This window comes from Rattus norvegicus, chromosome 13 (genome assembly GCF_036323735.1).
Source record: "Rattus norvegicus strain BN/NHsdMcwi chromosome 13, GRCr8, whole genome shotgun sequence".
Lineage (NCBI taxonomy): Eukaryota > Metazoa > Chordata > Mammalia > Rodentia > Muridae > Rattus > Rattus norvegicus.
Genome location: NC_086031.1, coordinates 93809888 through 93829023, shown reverse-complemented (window position 1 = coordinate 93829023; position 19136 = coordinate 93809888). Strand labels below are relative to the sequence as shown.

The 19136-nt window shown below is 42.6% G+C and overlaps 2 protein-coding genes across 8 annotated transcripts in view; one reads left to right on the top strand and one right to left on the bottom strand.

Annotated features, from left to right (window-relative positions):
* Cnst (consortin, connexin sorting protein) overlaps positions 1-330 on the bottom strand; it is a 76804-nt gene extending 76474 nt beyond the window's left edge. The window contains exon 1 of one of the 2 annotated variants that reach the window (XM_573525.8): positions 34-330. In XM_573525.8, the coding sequence (XP_573525.5) occupies positions 34-231 (198 nt within the window). In that variant the 5' untranslated portion in view covers positions 232-330. The remainder of the gene's footprint in view (positions 1-33) is intronic. The other variant, XM_039091465.2, reaches the window with a different exon arrangement.
* Positions 331-345: 15 nt separating this feature from the next.
* Tfb2m (transcription factor B2, mitochondrial) lies at positions 346-18165 on the top strand. 6 transcript variants are annotated; one of them, NM_001008293.1, is made up of 8 exons: positions 430-832; positions 1579-1667; positions 4341-4491; positions 8822-8970; positions 12957-13046; positions 14613-14675; positions 15212-15372; positions 17205-18165. In NM_001008293.1, exons 1-8 carry the CDS (start codon positions 520-522, stop codon positions 17380-17382), a joined length of 1194 nt encoding a protein of 397 aa, NP_001008294.1. In that variant the 5' UTR covers positions 430-519; the 3' UTR covers positions 17383-18165. The 6 variants fall into 6 exon arrangements, with proteins under 6 accessions (XP_038946480.1, XP_008768039.1, XP_063128234.1 ...); XM_039090552.2 differs by lacking the exon at positions 15212-15372 and having other exon boundaries at positions 346-832; XM_008769817.4 differs by lacking the exon at positions 15212-15372 and having other exon boundaries at positions 360-832; positions 12957-13090.
* Positions 18166-19136: the final 971 nt, after the last annotated feature.

Sequence of the window (19136 nt, the reverse complement as noted above, 5' to 3'; positions counted from 1 at the left end):
GCAGGTCCCCTGCAGCCTGGCTGCTAGTCTCACCTGGGCATCCGAGGCATCGCAAGGGCTACAGCCGGGCGCCGAGTCTGTTTCCAGCCCGGCTCGCTGACATGGCGGCCGACGAGCTGTCACACCGCCGGCTCGGGTCTCCCGCCGCACTGGAGAATCAGACACCTCTAGCCTTCCCGCCCCGCCTCCCTCTGCGCACCCCTCCCGGCTGGCCGCCGGACCGAGGAGCATAGAGTGAGATCGCGGCTAGAGAGGAAGTGCGGAGGGCGGGCGACCATAGAGTTCCAGCCCGGACACACCCGGAGAGTCCACTCACAGGAGCCTGGGGGCGGAGCCTGGGCGGAAGCGGAAGCGAGTGAAGAAAGCACCGAGGCTAGGTCGTTCGCATGCGCCATTCGTAATGTTTACTTCCGCCCGGCCTAGTGAGGCCGTGAAGTATGTGCACGTGTGATGTGGTGCTCCGTGTTCTTCGCAGAGGCTACACTGTTAACTGGTGATTGGGGTGGACATTAGAGGAGGATGAGGGGACTGGCGATGAGGCTGCCCCCGCGGCTGGCGCTGTCAGTGTTGGCGGGCCGCGGCCCGTCTTGCATTCTGGGGTCCGGAGCGGCGACGCGGAAGGACTGGCAAGAGAGGAACCGGCGTAGCTTCTCTGACCTCTACACTCAACCGTTGCCTGATTGTGATTTCGAGGAGTCGTCCTCGTGGACACACAAGAGTCGATCAGAGCCTACGCGTCACATAGCATGTAAGAAATCGGCCAGGAACCTGGTACGAGACCTGCTGGAGCACCAAAACCCATCCCATCAACTTATACTAGAGTGCAATCCAGGTGAGTAGAGCAGAGGGGTTTATCTTAGCTTTTACATCCCCAATATTATAAATTAGCGTTTATTTATCGTGTTTGCGCGCGTGTTTAGTTCAGAAGACAATTTAACGAATAGCCAGTTCTCTCCTTATATTATGTGATCTCAGTGATTGAATGAAGTGTTCAGACTTCACGCCAAGCGCCGTTGCCCTCTGAGCGTTCTCATTGGCCCTAAATTGTATTTTTTTTTCCTTGAGCATCACTTCTTACAGAGAGTCGATTCCGTTTAGACTTCACAGTAATTTTTAATGGCTAAACATTCAGATAGTCCATGAGTAAGAGGTAAGCGTATTCTTGCATACTATCTTATATACTTGTTTTTCTTCTAAGAAATTGTGACATTTGTTGAGGACGGTAAGTATTACTGTACTGCTTACCCGTTAACTGAACTGAATCATCATTTTACATATGTAAAAAGAATCTTATCTGAGAACGTCGTGTCTTTGAAACTTGTGTAAAGTCGTCTTTGAAAGTGACTATGGCCAGGTGCAGCGCACACACCTTTATTCCCAGCAGAGGCAGGCTGTGAGTTCGAGGCCAGCGTAGTCTACAGAGGGAATTCCAGGACAGCCAGAGATACGCAGTGAGATCCTGTCTGTCTTGGGGGGTTGGGAGGAGTTGGGGGGGGAGAGGCAGGCAGACAGGGGGCAGAGGCAGAGAGACAGACTGTTGTTCATTTTGCAAATAAAGTTTTTCTGTTAATACACCAGGTCCAGGAATCCTGACTGGGGCATTACTTAAAGCTGGTGCCAGAGTGGTTGCCTTTGAAAGTGAAAAGATGTTTATTCCACATTTGGAGGTATATTTTTAAGTTTCTAAAGTAATTTGTTGTTCCATCCACTAAGTTTGAGTGAGTTAAAGAAGTAAAATTAAGCACATAATTTCTTCTTATGGACTTAGGGAACATGTCTCATATCTCTATAAAGACTAGGACCTAGTGAGTGTTCCATAACTAAAAGCTTGGGAGTTCTGAGATCTGTTTTCTAGTTCCTACTGGGGTCCAGAAAATGATAACCTCAAAGTGTGACTCATTGACATGCTGAGTATTTTGGAATAAAGGACAGGTGGAAGCCCACAGGTGTAGCCTCAGAAAGAAAGTGTTTCTGCCCTACTGTTCTTCAAATCGAGCCCTAGAGACCAGAACTCCTGTTGTCAGGATAGACATAGAAACTGGGACCACCTCCCTGCAAAGGAGCCAGTAAGCCTGTGACTATTATTGCAAGCTTTGTGTGAGAACTGTCTGTAAAGATACTCTTTGACCTGCCTTGATTCATAGTAGATCATGAGTTCTTTTGTCAGAAGCATTGCCCCTCTGCCCAGGAGAAGGATGGCATACAGAGAGCCTAAGAATCGGTCCTCGGGTCTGTTCCTACCTTTGGTTGGTTGTAGTAGAGCACACCCTCTTATCAAAGCTCATCCCCACATAGATGCTCATTCTCCATCATCTCAGCATAAAATTGGGTACTTTCTCTAAATCCACATACGACCACTTGTGACATAAGGCCTCCATTAATGAATTTGTTGTTACACTTTTCCACTGTTAATCTACCTTTTGTTAGATAAGTATAGTTTATTCCCTAAAGATCCCCTTCCTATACAGTCTAGCTGAGGGATATGTAATTGGTCAGCTTCAGTAAGCCGTGCTGTGGCCCTGCCCTGTGTGCACTTAAACATTCAAGAGTGAGTGCTAAGGTTAGGTCAATGGGTGAGCTCTGTTCTCTCTGTGAACTCTGAGTTACTTAGGACTTCAGTTGAAGCAAAAAAGGTTTGAGATGGATAAATACAGTTGCAGAAAGATGTTTTTCCCCCCAAATGATTGTTTCAGTGTTTCTGAGTCTTTAACTGACCACTTGAGAGAAAATTAATTCAGGAAACATGCGATCTATAGCAGCTTCCTGAAGCACAAAGAAGGAATGGCCTGAATTTAAAGGTGCTGTGAGACAACAAAACTGTTGTGGAAATAGCTCCAATATCTAAGGATTGAATTGTTTAAAACTGAAACTTTGGAGCTGGAGTTGAGTTGTCGTTGGCCATTGGTGAGGTCATGCTCAGTGGTAGAACTGCAAGTTGGTCTAGCATAAACAAGGTCCATGGTTAAACCTGGTGGTGAGAGTGAGCCTGGCCGGTGGAGTGCCACACACTTTTAATTCCTCAAGTCTGGTGCAGAGGCAGGAGAGTGCGAGTCACTGGTTCCAAGGCTAACCTGTTCTTTATTTGGAATTTTGGACCAGACAGCACTCCACAGTGAAAATGTAAAACAAACTGTTTTTAATTGACAGCACTGAAGAAAAAGAAGAAAAAAAGCTAGTAGGTCAGATGGGCAGAGATCCTTCTGCTTCTGCCTCCCAGGTACCTGCAACGCTAACATGTGGGAGACAGAAGCAGAATTGGTCACCAGGAGTCTGGAGATGAGCCTCATCTACAGAGTGAGTTCCAGGCCAGCCTGTGCTGCATAGTGAGACCCTGCCTTAACATTCCCACACCCTCCACAATAGAGTCAGCTTTACAAAGAGCTAAAGCGTCATCAACAACAACAATTAAAAAAAGAACATTTGTTGGTGATTTTTTTTTTCTGGTTTTTTGAAACAAGGTTTCTCTGTGTGTCCTGGCTGTCCTGGAACTTGCTCTGTTAGACCAGGCCAGCCTCATCTACTGGCTTTTGTCTTCTGTGTGCTGGGATTAAAAGTGTGTACCATCATGCCTGGCTTGGTTTTGGTTTTAATGTGGTGCTGATGGTTGAATGCATAGCCTCACACATGCTACACAAGTACTGAACTACTGACCTCCACGAGCCACTGTGGAAGGTTATTTAGTTCTGACTTCTTTTCTTTCTTTTTTTTTTTTTTTTTAAAGATTTATTTATTTATTACATATAAGTACACTGTAGCTGTCTTCAGATACACCAGAAGAGGGCATCGGATCTCTTTACAGATGGTTGTGAGCCACCATGTGGTTGCTGGGAATTGAACTCATGACCTCTGGAAGAGCAGTCGGGTGCTCTTAACCGCTGAGCCATCTCTCCAGCCCCTGACTTCTTTTCTTAAGAAAACTGTTGCATTTGATCATTTCTGAAGCAGTAGTTGATTTTTATTTCCTTTGTTAAATTTGAGGTTATTAGGACTATATCTTCATGCAAGATCTTTGAATTATCTTTATTTTATTTGAGGTACTGGAGAGCCTCCCTGGATGTTTGGCCAATGTTCTACCATTAAGCTTTATACATTCCAGCCCTTAGATTTTTAAGACCAGATCTCACTATATCATAGAGATAAGCTAGTCTTAGAGTTATGTAACTCGAGCCTACCTCGAATTTATAATTCTACTGCCTCAGTTTCCTGAGTAATGAGATCAGGCATGCCCCACCAGCTGTTTTTATTGTTATTTATTTTTTCTTATTTTTTGAGATAGATCTTGAATTGTAGCAAGGTGTACATGATGATAAATTTCTAATCTCACCTTTCTGTCTCCTTAGTCCTTAAGGAAGAATGCGGATGGAGAGTTACAAGTGGTTCACTGTGACTTCTTTAAAATAGATCCTAGGTATCAGGAGCTAGTACGACCGGATGTGAATTCACACACAATTTTTCAGAACCTGGGAATAAAAGCAGTTCCTTGGTCAGCAGGTAACTGTTGTCATTCACTAAAGCTGATGCTTTACAGTTTCTGTTTAATGCATGTATATATAATACATAGAGATTTAGATCAGCTCACGAGCAACTACTCTCTTATTAAACATGCCTCTTCCTGTATATAAATAATCATTTTAGTTCTAGAAAGGACTAATTATGTATTAAGGGGGAAAGGAAGCTTAGTTATTGAAAATTAATTATATATATATATATTCATTGTACATAAGACTGTCTTACATAAGGACATTTTCATATAAATTCATGTTTAAATATGTGTTCATATAAATTCCCTTTCATATCACCTTTTTATTTATTTAAAATTCTTTGTAAGGATTTGTTTATTTTGTGCATATATGTGTTCTGCTTCCATGTTTTTGTCTATACACAATGTTCATGCAGAGTCCATGTAAGCCAGAAGAGGGCGTTGGATGGACTCCCCTGGAACTGGAGATTTACACAGTTGTTCATCACCATGTGGGTGCTGGGGGTTGACCAAGGGGCTAGAAGAACAGCCAGTGCTCCTAACCACAAAGCCGTCTCCTGAGCCACTCCTACCCCCCCTCACTCTTCCTCTAGCTTCCTTCATCTCTTCAATAGTGTTGCTTCTGCATTCATATCATAATGTAATACTTGATTTTATGTATCTGTGTAAATCTAGTAACTACATATGAGAGAAAGCAAGATCTTTGACTTTCTGAGGCTGGCTTAATGCTTAATATGATAATCTTTGGTTTCTTTCATTCTCCTGCAGTGTTTTAACTTTGTTGTTTATGGCTAAAAAAAAGAAATGGCATTATGTATTGTAAAACGATACATAATTAGATCCTGTTTTAAGTTCAGTTTGCTGATCTTACCCTTCGCTGGGGAATTTATTAGATGTTAACAGTAGGCATTATTATTATTGGAATGGAGCTGTTTTGTTGATCCTGTAGTTTGGGTGTTTTCTTGGTCCTCCTCTGCTCAACTACTGTTTGCAGTGTAGTTTACTCTTTCTTATCTCTCTTCAGTCTGAAGAATCCCTTCAGGTATCTTATGTAGGGCTAGTTTAGCAGTTAAGAATGTCTTTATATGAATGTCACTTATGGAACACTTTTCTTTTTCTTGATCGTGACATAGCTTTATTGGGTGTACTATGCTGGTTCACAGTTGCCGTCTAGGGTTTGAAGTGCGTCCTCCCAGCCCCTCCTGTCTTAGTTTCTGTTGAGACATCTGCAGTGACCCTGCTGGACCTGTGTGTACATGCAGCTTGCCGTCTCTCTTGTGCAGCTTTCAGAATGCTGTCTTGGCTCTGTGTGTTGAGTGTTTCACTATCAGAGATGAGAAGCTTCTTCTGGTCTTCTCTGGTCAAGCACCGTTAACTTGACTAAGCATGTCTTTCCCTAGACTCAGGAACTTTCTGCTATGATTTTCATTAAAACATTTTTATTCCTTTAGCATGAATCATTTTTTTATGCTGATGATTTATAGATTTTGTCTTTTTTAGTGTACCACAGATCTCAAATGTTCTGTTGATATCATCCAGTTAATTTATCATTTTTGAGTGCTCAATTTCCTATACTTTGTCTTAAGCCTAGACATTGTATTTTCCCTTGAGCCATTCTATTAGTGGAGTTTTCTATAGATTTTCTATTTGACGTCCTGAATTTACTATTTCAAGTGACTCTTTTTAACGTAGTATTTCTGTCCCCTTATTGAATTTCAATTCCTATCCATATTTAACTTCCTTAAGCTGTTTGTGTTCTCTTGGAATTTGTCCAGGGATTTCTTGGTGTACTCTTTGATGTCTTTGGCTGTACTTACAATCCCTAGAGGACACCCCTAAAAGTAGAGCACTGTCTGCAGAAACATCACTCCCAAAGGGTAGGCCCACTGTGAACATATAACAACAGCCACATACACAGTCCCCTTAAATGCCAATCGTAAAAAAGCACAGGAGCACTGATTATCAACACTGCATATTAAGATACTAGTAGTCAATCGTGAGTATGCATGAAAAGGAAAATGGTAGAGAAGATTAATGATTAGTATTGAATTGATTGGGAAAGTGAAGAGGGAAAATAGGTAAAGAAATGGAGTGATGGGGTGGCTGGGCCTGGCTCCATGATTGAGAGCGCTTGCTGCTCCTCCTGAGGACTGGCGTTTAGTCCCAGCATCCATGTGCACAGCTCTCAGTTGTCTGTACCAACAGCTCTGAGAGATCCAATGCCTCTGGGCATCCTTCGCCACCTGCACTCAACATGTGTGCCCATGTGCATAAGTGTATGTCTGTACATAACTAAAAGTAATAAAGATAAATCTTAGAAGTAGACACATAATCAGACAACTTCAGAGAGGAGGGGAGCCCCAGCTGGGAGGAGGCTGAGACACAGACCCTGCAATCCAGTCTGCTGCCCATCTGCTTTGACAAGCTACCCAAGTGGGAATGAAGAGATGGGGTGAGAAGATAGAAGGACAACATTGGTCTGCTAAATTAGGGGAGAGAGCAGGATGGGATGTAGAAACTGAGTGCCTTCTTACCCGGTTGCTGGTCGCAGCCTGGATGTCTGTCAGTCTCCAGGGTGTCCTTCCCATGGGAGGTTACAGATGTTCATTCTGTCAGTGGGCATCTGTCACAGGGCTGCTCATTCATAATCGTCACACCTCAGGGTAGGCCTTCAGAAGTCCAGTTTCGTTCGAATGCCTGTCTTGCTCTTGGGCTGACCTTCCAGATATCCAGGGTGTGTCACCTGACACAAGTGTGTGTGTTATTCTAAACACTGGGTTGATACGTTCATTAACCAGATGTCCATCTCACTGGATATTGCCTGAATCTGATTCCAGTTTCTTCTTTGCAGTCTAGAGGAATTCCGGTCAGGTGTCAGCGTGTAGTTCCATGACATTTTCCATGGGGGAACGAGGGGACAGAATTAAGCTGCTGACTCAGCAGAAAGTGTGTGTGTGTTTGTTTGCTTAATATTCTTATAAGTAAGTATGTGCATAGACATATGGGTGCCCTCAGAAGCCAGAAGAAGACATCAGCTCTCCTGGAGCTAGAGTTACAGGTCACTGTGAGCCACTCAAGGTGGAACCTGGGAACCAAATTTGAGTCCTCTGGAAAAGCACCAACTGCTCTTGAGTGCTGAGCCATCTTTCCAACCCCAAGAATCTTTTTAAACCATGTTTTGTGGCTACTCCCTTTAGTGCCAAGAGGAAAGGGTTTTTCTCAAATCTCCTTCTGTCATTGCTGTAGGCAGCTGTCTTAGTTCTTCAGAACAGTTGTCAGCATTCATCCTGCAAGACATGTTGAGTGCTTTGGTCCTGGGCTTCTCACTGTCTTTGTTCAAGGGCTTTCTGACAGCATATTGGTGGACATCATCTTCTTTAGAGACTGAAAAACTTTTGGATTCGACTAGCTCTTTTAGGTCCCAACCGATGTGGCACAGTGGTATCTGTCTGTCCTGGAATATCCTTCTCTCCTTTTTAAACAATGACCAAGTTGAGAACACTCAGATTGGCGTCTATGAACAGACTTGGGCTTCCTTTCTTCAGTCTCCGTGGTCTATAACAAGAACACCCTTACTCAACGGCAGGCACACTTTGCCATGGGTCAAAACTCCTTCTTCTCGGGCAAACCTTGTTTGTCATTCCTATAAAGTATCCAGACCACATAACCCTTCCACTCTTCACCCCGAGCATCGGCAGCTACTTCTGTGGCCATCCGTGCCCTTCTCATAGAGTGCATGACGCTTGTGTTCATCGTCCACATCAGTGAGCCTCTGGCAGCCGGTGGCAGGGAAGGAGAGTTCAGCTTCATCTTGACACAGCTGACCGTCTAGGAGACGTCACAAAAAAGAGGCCCCAGGACAAAACTTTTACGTTCTTTCTTTTTTTTTCCCCTCTTCTTGTATGTACACATATTCTTGAATGTACACATGTACATGTGTATGCATGTGGAGGCAGAGTTTGATGTTGAGTGTCCTCCTCAGTCACTCTGTGCCTGTCACTGAGCCTGGAGCCTGTCTGGGTAGACTGAACAGCATACCCTGGAATCCCGCACAGTGGTGGGTTCTCTGCAGCCCACTTGGAAGCAGGTCCCCCTCACACTTGCACAGTTAACCCCCCGCTGACCCCAGCTCCCTGCTCTGCTCTTTCCAGTTTCTCATTTGGGATGTTCCCACACCTCTTTCCCTGGTGATTCCAGCATACCACACCGCATGTCAGCCACCGTCTCGGGTCCTTAATTAAAATACAGCTACCATTGTTACCGTACTTTGTATCAGCAAAATGTGATCAGAAGAGAAAGTTTTAAGGACCTTATACAAATTTCTGTTTGTATTCCTAACAGGTGTTCCTATAAAAGTATTTGGAATTCTACCAAATAAACATGAAAGACGATTGCTTTGGAAAATCCTGTTTGATCTGTACTCCTGCGAATCTATATACAGATATGGACGAGTAGAACTGAATATGTTCATTAGTGAAAAAGAATTCCGGGTGCGTTGTTAAAGGATAATCTGTACCGCTGCTTTGAAAGAGTGCTGTGGTAATCTCAGGAGCTTCAGCTGCATTTTAACTTGGGGGCCCTGACTTTGGAGAGTTCCAAGATTATGAAGTTCTGTAGCACAATCTTTAGAGTCAAGTTAGGACTTTACATTTTTTTTTTATTAAACATGTAAGATGGACTGTTTTAATTATTTGACAATTTACCTTCTGCGGCATTGAATATATTTATATTATGCACCCAGTACTTGCTGTTCAGCTCAGACTTTCAGACATCCCACTGAGCACTTGACTCCCCACCCTCCCATTTCCTCAGGCTCCAGTGACCATTGCCCTGTGAACCTGACGTGGAGTCATATCTTGTTTGTCCTTTTGTGACTGACTGACTGCACTTACCTTGATATCGTCAAGTTCACCTGTGGTGCATCATGTTCAAATTTCATTTTCTTTCTACTGAATAGTATTCTGTATGTATTCACCAAGATTTATCTGTTCATTCATGATGAGAGAACACTTAGCTGCTTCCACCTCTAGAATATTATGAATAAAGCAGCCACATACCAGACTTCATACGCGTTTTTACAACTTCTGTTTTCCGGTTGTGGCAGGGGAGTGTGCGGGTGGAAAGTAGTGGTGAGGTGGCTTCTGTTGCCTTGCTCAGAGCTGTCTGCCTTCTTTTTGATTCTTTTCTTTGTTTACTCTGTTTTATTTACTCACTGATTTGCCTGTTTGAGACAGGACTTTTGGTTTGCCAGTTTGGCTAGCCTAGTTGCCTAGCAAACCGCAGGAACTCTCTGTCTCCATCTCCCCAGCCATGAGTTCTGGGCATGTGCTGTTGTGCCTGGTTTTCCCATGGGGTCGTACTTAGGCCTCATGCTTGCATGGTAAGCACTTTGCCACCTGAGCCATCTCCCCAGCCCCTGCTTTCAGTGTTTTGGGCTCATATATAAAGAACTAGGATGGCTAGATCATGTGGTAATTCTCTATTTAATTTTTAAGAAATAAGGAAGTGCCATACAATTTTTCTTGCTAGATATACTATTTTATTTCCCACCAGCAGTGTGCAAGCATTCAAAGATTTTCCTCTATCATACTTGTATTTTTCATGTAATTTTGTGTTTCTTATTAGTGTGTGAGTGTTGGTACACACATGCCACAGACTGTGTGGGGGTCAAAGATGGGTTCCAGGGATCGAACTCAGGTCGGCAAGCTTGCCCAGCTGCACCATCTCACTGGCCCTTCTGTGTCTTTGACAGCATCTCATAGTGGGATGAAGCATCGTGCCACTGAGTTAGTAGTGTCACCTAATCGGTGTTCAGCATCTTTTGTTTGCCTACCATTGGTACATCTTCCCTGAAGCAGTTTCAGTTAAGTGTGTGTGCGCGTGTGCTTAGTGTTTGGTTTTTGTTTTTTCCACAGGGGTTTCTCACTGTACCCTTGAACTCTCTCTGTAGACTAGGCTGACCTTGACTCAAAGGTCTGCCTGCCTGTGCTTGTGCTTGTATTGCGGTTAAGGTGTGCATCACCACTGTCCGGCTTCTGTTAAAATCTTTTGTACGTTTCAGTTTTTCATTGCCCTAATTGACTTTTATCTTTGGTGGGAAGATACATCAACACTTCTTTCTGTAAAATAGGATACAGGTCCCAATGAGAACCGCATAGGAGGTTAACTTTATAGACAGTGGAGGACTGGAGAAAGCTAAACCAGAACTCAGACGGCTGCGTGGTCATTTCACAGTTACGTTCCTGAAGCAGAGACAGGGACAGTGAACAGAAGGCTAACAGGGTGGTCACCTGCAGGACGGTTGCTGTGTAAGGATTAATGTAGATGGACTTTCATTTTCTTAGCAACTTGTCCTTTCTTGTGTGGGAACTTTGGCTGTTTCTGACTTCTGGAAAAGACAGATAAACAATGTGGGCTGACCTCGGTGGCATGGAACATAAGTCTGAGTGGTTCGGGTTTGATTTTTAGTCTGCTGTGTTGGGAGCCTGGTGCAGGAAGAGCAAGCAGCCTATTTACTTTTCTTCTGTGTATGAGAAGGCCTTCTAAGTCCCTGTGCATTGCTGTTGGGATCACAGTGCTTCGTATGATGTTGCTCCAGTGTTATTGACGGTGTTCATCGTGCATGAAAGAATTGTACATAGGAGAAATGGAGCAATGAGGAAATGTGTCCTCACCCAGAGAGTAAATATTGGCTAGCCACGTAGAATGAGAGAATGGACAATTCTGATCCTTGAGGCCATTCATACATACAATATACGAGCAAAGAAAGGAGAGCAAGGTAAGAATGCTCATCAGGCTGTAGTGGGCCACAGTGGCCAAACCTGTGTGGACACTTGGACATTTAGAGGATAGGGAAAGATTTCAAAAGAGGAAGGATCAGAAATCAAGGTTACCTTCCAATCACAGTTGCGGACCAGCCTGGGCTACCTGAGACCCAAAATTTTGTCTTGCTTACAACCTCTTTTTGTGCCTTTTTTTTACCATGGACTTTATTAAGGGATTCTTTCTCACTGATAGCCTCCATTCACTGATGGTATCATCCTCAGTGTCTAGCAAGAGTCAGCTTTGCTAGAGAGGCAGAGACAGGCAGATCCCCAAAAAGAGCCTTAACAATTATTAATAAACATTGTGTATGTGTGCATGTTCATGCACATGGGTGTTAGCATGTGGGACATGGGTCTTAGCATGTGGGACTCAGAAGAGAAAAAAAAAACTTGCATGAGTCATTTTCTCCTTCTACCAAGGGAATCATAGGTTCTCAGGTTTTATCCACTGAGCCCTCCTACCATCCCAGCTACAAAATTCTTGATGCACCATTTAATAGCTCACTTAATATATAAGCCAACATACCTGTCTTTCTCCATAATACATGTTATTTTGTGTTGTTGGATCCATAATGCAGAATTGTTTTTGTCTTAATTGTGTCTGTAACTCAATTATTAGTTTTTCTGGTTTGTTTTTATTTTCGAAAAGAGTCTTACTCTGTAACCTGGGCTGGTGTCAGATTCATTATGTAGCCCAGTCTAGCCTTGAACTCAGTGATATCTTCTGCCTTAGTCTCCCTAGTGCTGAGGTTATAGGTGTTTGCTATGATTCTTAGTCTTTATACGTTATTTTATTCTAGCTTTTCTTACGTATTTCATGTGTAGGATTGATTGCCTTAATGTCTGTTCGTATCCATACATTCATGCATGAGGCCAGATAAAGGCACCAGATTCTCTCTGAGTCTGGAATGACAGACAGCTGTGACCTGTCCTGTGGGTCCTCTGGAAGAGCATCCATTGCTCTTAACTACAGAACCATCTTTCTGGCCTGTGGGGTGTTTGTTTGTTTTGTTTTTATTTAGAAGTATGTATTTATGCCATGTGTGTACAAGTTACTTGGCAGAGCTAGAAGGCATTGGATTCCCTGGAACTTAACAATTCTTGATGCACAATTTAACAGCTCACTGTTACATGGTGTGAATGGCCTTTGTCTGTGATGGGAAACAAACCCCAGTCCTCTAGAAGAGCAGCAAGTGTTCTTAACCCATATCCAGCCCATGCAGTCAGCTGTATATGTTGCCATTTGTTTTGAAAAGGGAAAACTACTGAAAGTTCTTATGTTAATATGTTGTTCTTAGTGCGCTTTATGTTTGTTTGTTGAGACAGAGACTCTTTATGTAGTCCTGTCTATCCTGGAACTCACAGAGATCCTCCTGCCTCTGCCTCCCAAGAAGTAGATTTAAAGGCTATGCCTGGCCAAGTCTCATCTTTTTTTTTTTTTTTTTTTTGGTTCTTTTTTTCGGAGCTGGGGACCGAACCCAGGGCCTTGCGCTTCCTAGGTAAGCGCTCTACCACTGAGCTAAATCCCCAGCCCCAAGTCTCATCTTTTAATTGACATTTTTAGATGCTATTAAGATGTTTCAGTTAAAACCCAACATTTGATATTTATTAAGACTTTATGTAACATAATTTTGTTTGATTCTTTTTACTAGAAACTAATAGCAACTCCTAAAAGGCCAGATTTATATCAAGTATTGGGTGTGCTTTGGCAAGTGGCTTGTGAAATTAAGTTTCTGCACATGGTGAGTGAAGTTTTAATGCCAGAAGAACTATGTTACTCAGGTTGGTAAGTGCGGACCCTGCACTAAAGGTTTAAAATACTAATGTCATTGTCTTCTGACTTGTTTTGTTTTATTTTGCAGTAGAGTGTGACTATGCAGTCCTACCTGGCGTGGGGCTCCTTAGTCCTTCCGTAGGTCGGAATGGCCTTGAGTTCCGAGACCCTCTGTCTCTGCCTCCTTTACCAGCTCTTGAATGACATTAGTATCGACATTTGTTTGGCAATTTCTTTCTCTTATAAAAGTAATATGACTGGCTCATGATAAAACTAGGAAACTTGATTTGTTTGAGATATGCTTTACAGAAAGAAGGAAATTTTCTGAGTCACTATCAGTTCTGTACCCCAGAAATCATTACTAGTGACACTGGTGATGTTTCTGCTTTCCTTTTTTTTTTTTTAATATAGTGAATATTTTATTGCTTTGGGAGTTTTTGTTTGTTGGTTTGGGGGTTTTGTTTGTTTTCAAGACAGGGTTTCTCTGTGTATCCTGGTTGTCCTGGAACTCCCTCTGTAGATCAGGCTGGCCTCAAATTCACAGTTAACCCTCCTCTGCCTCCCATATGCTGGGATCAAAGGCACCACCACCACCCAGTAATGCTTTGTTTTTTGAGAAAGGTTTCATTGTGTAAACTCAGACTTTTCATTCTCTTGTCTCAGCTTCCTTGAGTGCTAGGAATATAAATGTATATCACTGTATTTAGCTTAATACATTGCCTTTACCTATTTGAATATCCAAATTCAATAGTTAGTCGTTGTAACACTTACTGAGCATCGCCAGGTATGATTTGAAGTGATTTACCCTTTTATTTGTGTAAGGTTTTGGGTTTGAGACAAGTGCTTAAATACAAAGCTACAAACCTTAACCCCTGGGTATGGGGCTTTTTGGGTTTTTTTTGTTTGTTTGTTTTGTAGGGTGGGATGGGCTGGGTATCGTGTAGCCTTTACCTTCCAAGTACCAAGATTATAATTATATACCACCACACCCAGATTTGCATAGGGAGATTTTGTTTTTAAGGCAATAGTAACTTGAGACATTTTGACAAAAAAGAATTAACTGAAAGAATTGAGGAGACTTGGTCTTCAGTTGTGTTCTATGAACTAAACAATGTCTTGGGCTTGAGGAGATAGCTCAATTGCAAAAGTACTTGTAGTACTTTTGTACATGTAGTACAAAACATGAGGACCTGAGTTCAATTCTTAGCAACCATGTAAACAGTCCAGTGTAGTGGGCCATGCCTCTTATCCCAGGGCTGGGAGGCAGAGGCCAGAGGATCTTTGGTCCTACAGAACCCACAAGCCCAGGTTCATGAGAGACCCTGACTTGAAAAATGATGTGGAGAGGACAAAAACAGCTGAGAACAGCCTCCAACCTACGCACACATGCACGCACACACCACACGCACACATGCACGCACACACCACACACACACACACACACACACACACACACACACACACACGCACACACACACACCACACATAGACCTAAGGAAAGAAAGAAATAGCATGTCTGTTTTTCTTCCTCCAGGAGCCTTGGTCGTCATTTAGTGTGCATGCCGAAAATGGGCACTTGGAAAAGTCAAAGCACTCGGTAAGAGCAAATGGTGCTGGTCCCTTTTCTCATGTAATCCAGTGTTTATTTTCCCTAAAACTGTCTTGAGAGACTGGGGAGATGTCCAAAACAGTGATTATCTTTATTCTGAATTAACAATTTTCAGTAATAAGATTGTGCATACATATGTGCATGCATACCCAATGTATAAATGTATGGTAAGGAAAAAGCTAGTCGGTAGTACTTCTGTCTCCTTAGGTCTGGTGGTGGTGTCCCTTGAACAAAGCAGGAGCTCCACTTGTACTGGGGCTGTGTTTGAGCTCTGATTTTCACTAGAGTCAGTAAACTTTAGCTGTCCCGGTTAGGTAAGGCCCAAAAACATGCGGCACATGCAACAACTATCGTGAAGAACTAAGTAGTCAGCCTTCTAGTCTGGTAATAGTTTATGACTGACAAAAACTTTCTTTTCTTTTCTTTTCTTTTCTTTTCTTTTCTTTTCTTTTCTTTCTTTCTTCCTTTCTTTCTTTCTTTCTTTCTTTCTTTCTTTCTTTCTTTCTTTCTTTCTTTCTTTCTAGGAATCATTAAATTTACTGAAACAAAACCTATATCTTGTTCGAATGACTCCTCGTAGGACATTATTTACAGAAAACCTAAGTCCTTTGAACTATGATATGTTTTTCCACTTGGTAAAGCACTGCTTTGGGAAACGCAATGCCCCAATAATACACCATTTACGGTAAGTGGAAATTCAATAAAAATGAGTATAAAAGTAGTGATTTACTGAGCTTGTCTCCTGTGTTAGAAGGTGGTTTTTTCACATCTTGATTTAGAGTAAGGTGTGCCCATGTTTCATTTACCTGTTAAAAATACTTCCTCCTGGCTGGAGAGATGGTTGAGAAGCAGTTCACAAGCACCTGTAATTCTAGTTCCAGGGACTCTACCACCCCTCGCTTGCCTCTGTGGGCACCACACATGGCACACACACACCGACCCATAAGATAAAAGTCAAAAAAAACAATAAATAAAAATACCTTTCTCCCTGCTGTGCATCATGTTTTCCACACACTCCCAGTTTCATTTATTTTCATCTTTAAGCAGCAAAACCTAAGGTACTCAAAGGTGGTTTTAGCTTCAGATGATATTTTCTTTTTATGTGTGTGCACATGTGTGCTGTGCCCATAGAGGCCAGAGCAGCATGCTGTCTCCCTTGGAGCTGGAGTTACAGATGTTTAAGAGCTGCTTGATAGAGGAGCTGAGAACTGAGCTCAGGCCCCCAAGGAAAGCATCAAGTACTCTTAGCTGCAGAGCCATCTCTCCTGCCTATGCAATGGAGTCTCCATTTACCTTGTAACTAGCAGTCCCTAAAGTATTGTCAGAAGATGGAAAAGTGTTAGTTATTTTAATTAATCATCATATACCATATAACCTTAATAGGACTGTTTACTCTTTACTAGAAACATGTGAGATTGGGTTTCATGGAGCCAAAGCTAGCCTTAACTTTCTGTACAGCCAGAGATGACTTTGAACTTGTGAACCTCCTACCTTTACTTCCCAAGTACTGGGATTATGGGTGTGCAGATGTGCACCAGTACACCAGTACACTCAATATTTACAAATAAAGGGTAAGCCTACAATCTCAACACCTAGGAGCCTGGTCACCTGAGTTCCAAATAAGCGAGGACATAGACTGAATCTATCTTTAAGAAACCTTGCCCATGTTGGTGGCGCACTTCTTTAATCCCAGCTTTTGGGAGGCAGAGACAGATGTCTGAGTTTGAGGCCAACCTGGTCTATAGTGAGGGTTGTGGGCCTACATAGAAACCCTGTCTCAAAAAACCCAAACCAAAACAAAACAAAGAAACCCCTCAAAACCCAGAAACTTCATATATACACAAAAGTTTAAAATGTCAATAAATCACTGAAAGAAACCTGATTTTCATCTCACTGTCTTGGGGTGGTGGCCATTTAAATGCAGATGTCAAAAAGAAAGAGAAAACCACCAGGTGCATGTGGTGGGACACACCTTTAATCACAGTGCTCGGGATGCAGAGGCAAGTGGATCTCTGTAAATTTGAGACTAGCCTGGTCTACATTGTAAGTTCCAGGCCAGCCAAAGCTATGTGATGAGACCATATCTCAAAATGAAAACAAAAATAAAAATGATAATATGTAAACTAGAATTTTGTGAGAATTGATTATACCATGTTAAAACTTCACTTGAAAACTTCACTTGGTGATTTTCGTTGCAGTTGAGCTCTGAATTTCTAAGAATAACTGGGTCAGTTCCTGAGTACTGAGATTATGTCCTTAATACATTCTATGTGCATATTAGTTATCCAAACTGAGTGTGGCATTCATCCCTATAACCCCAGGACTCGGGAGGTAAAAGTAGGAGGACCAGTTCACAGTCATCTCTGTACGGAGCTGAAAATGCAGATATTACATATAGACTGTCAACTACATTTATTTATGTGTTAGCCATTTTGATTGACCTGGGAGGCAGCTCTCTCAGCTGTAGTGACCATTGTGAGAGGGAGTTAAGTGCGTTTGTTTGGTTTTCCTCTGCAGTTCCCTGAGTACGGTTGACCCCATTAATATACTAAGGCAGATAAGGAAAAGACCTGGAGACACGGCTGCTAAAATGTATCCTCACGACTTCAAAAGACTTTTTGAAACTATAGAACGTTCAGAAGACTCTGTCTTTAAATGGATCTATGACTACTGCTCGGACGACAGTGAGCTCTAGGGAAAACGTCTACAAGCCATGAATGAGCTGTTTGTCTATTAATTTTGAAATTATGTGATGAATGAAAACTGAATTTCAAGATGTTCATATCCTTTTAGCAGAAGAGAAACTATCCTTGTTTGGCACAGATGAAGCGAATAATTTCCTCTTAAGTTGATACCTTTGATACACAGGAAAAACCATGGCTGCAGGTTTATTCAAAGTTAAATAAAACAAAAACTTGTCAGTTCAGTAAGATCAAATGTGCTTTGTTTTAAATTACTTCTGCTGTAGATCAGTGGTAGAACATGAGCCTAGGTGTCCAAGGTTCTGGTTTTGCTTTCCAGTACAGGAAATTTTAAGAAATTTCTCTTCACTGCAAAGGCCCATAGGTGTGGAACATTTCCTATGGGAATTTATTTACTTTAGAAATGGAAACCTTTGGGCCAAACATCTTTCAATATGCACTTTTCACCACTGCCAATGGCTTGACTCTCCCTCCAGTTTCAATACTGTTACACTTAGAATGTGCATTGATTTGGGCAGACGTGGTGGTGCAAGTCCCAGGACTCGTGAGGTAGAGGGCCCACCAGTTCAATGCCAGTTCAACTGTGGAATTGAGTGTGAGGCCAGTTTGGGCTAAGAAAAGACCTGGTCAAAACAAGACAAAACAATAAAAACTTATTTCAGAAAGTGATTAGATTATCTTTTATGTTGAAGTGGATTATCAGGTACTATGCAATCCAATTGTTTAAATTCTAGTATGTTTTAAAATTTTTTGAGAAATAAAGAATTTGCACATTTGCCTCTCTCTCTCTCTCTCTCTCTCTCTCTCTCTCTCTCTCTCTCTCTCTGTGTGTGTGTGTGTGTGTGTGTGTGTGTGTGTGTGTGTGTGTGTGTCTCCATATGCAAGAGTGAAATTTTAAATTGACCCCAAACATACTTACCTTACTTGAGTCATGTGTTGTGCTTTCGGGGAGTAATTCTGTCTGTGTAACTGAAATGTCTTGAGCAAAGTGCAAGATGTGCACCTCAGTTGCAGTGGCGGCTGAGGTGGGAGGGGTGAGCCGTCCAGAGTTGGAGACCAGCCTGGACGAGCCTCATCTCAACCACAAGGCCTCTTGCAAGCTAGGGAGGTGGCTCTGCAGCCCTTGCCGTGCAGTCCTGAGGACATGAGCTGAGTTCCCAGCACACATGTGAAGCACGCTGTGGCAGCAGAGCAGGAGGACGGCACATGGAGAGGAGCTCACGAGTCAATCTATCAAGTTACAAGCTCTGAGCTCAGTTGAAAAGGCTCTAAAGATCTTGTATCAAAAACTAAGCAATAAAGATTTGTCCAGCCACAGTTTATGCACCTATACCACACACAAGGATTTCTGGGATGGGATAGATCTCAGTGGTAGTGGTAGAGTGCTATCATGTGTGAGGCCCTGGGATCCATTCACTGTATTCAGAAAGAAGGGGGTGGGAGGAATGCCTTGTTTTTTTAGGTTGTGAAAAAAAATTCATCCAAGTCTAGGCTGGAGTTGTGCCTCAGGTAGAGCACTTTACCTGGTTTGGTCTTCAGCACAATAAAAAGATAAAAGTTCAGGCTGCACTGTGGTGGTGCACACCTTTAATCCCAGTGCTTGGAGGGCAGAAGCAGGCTGATTTCTTCTTGTGAGTTTGAGACCAGGCTGTTCTACAGAGAAAAGTTCCAGGACAGCCAAGGCTGCATGTGCACAGAGAAACCGAGTCTCGAGAAAACAGTTTTGAAACAATTGCCTCAGATGTGT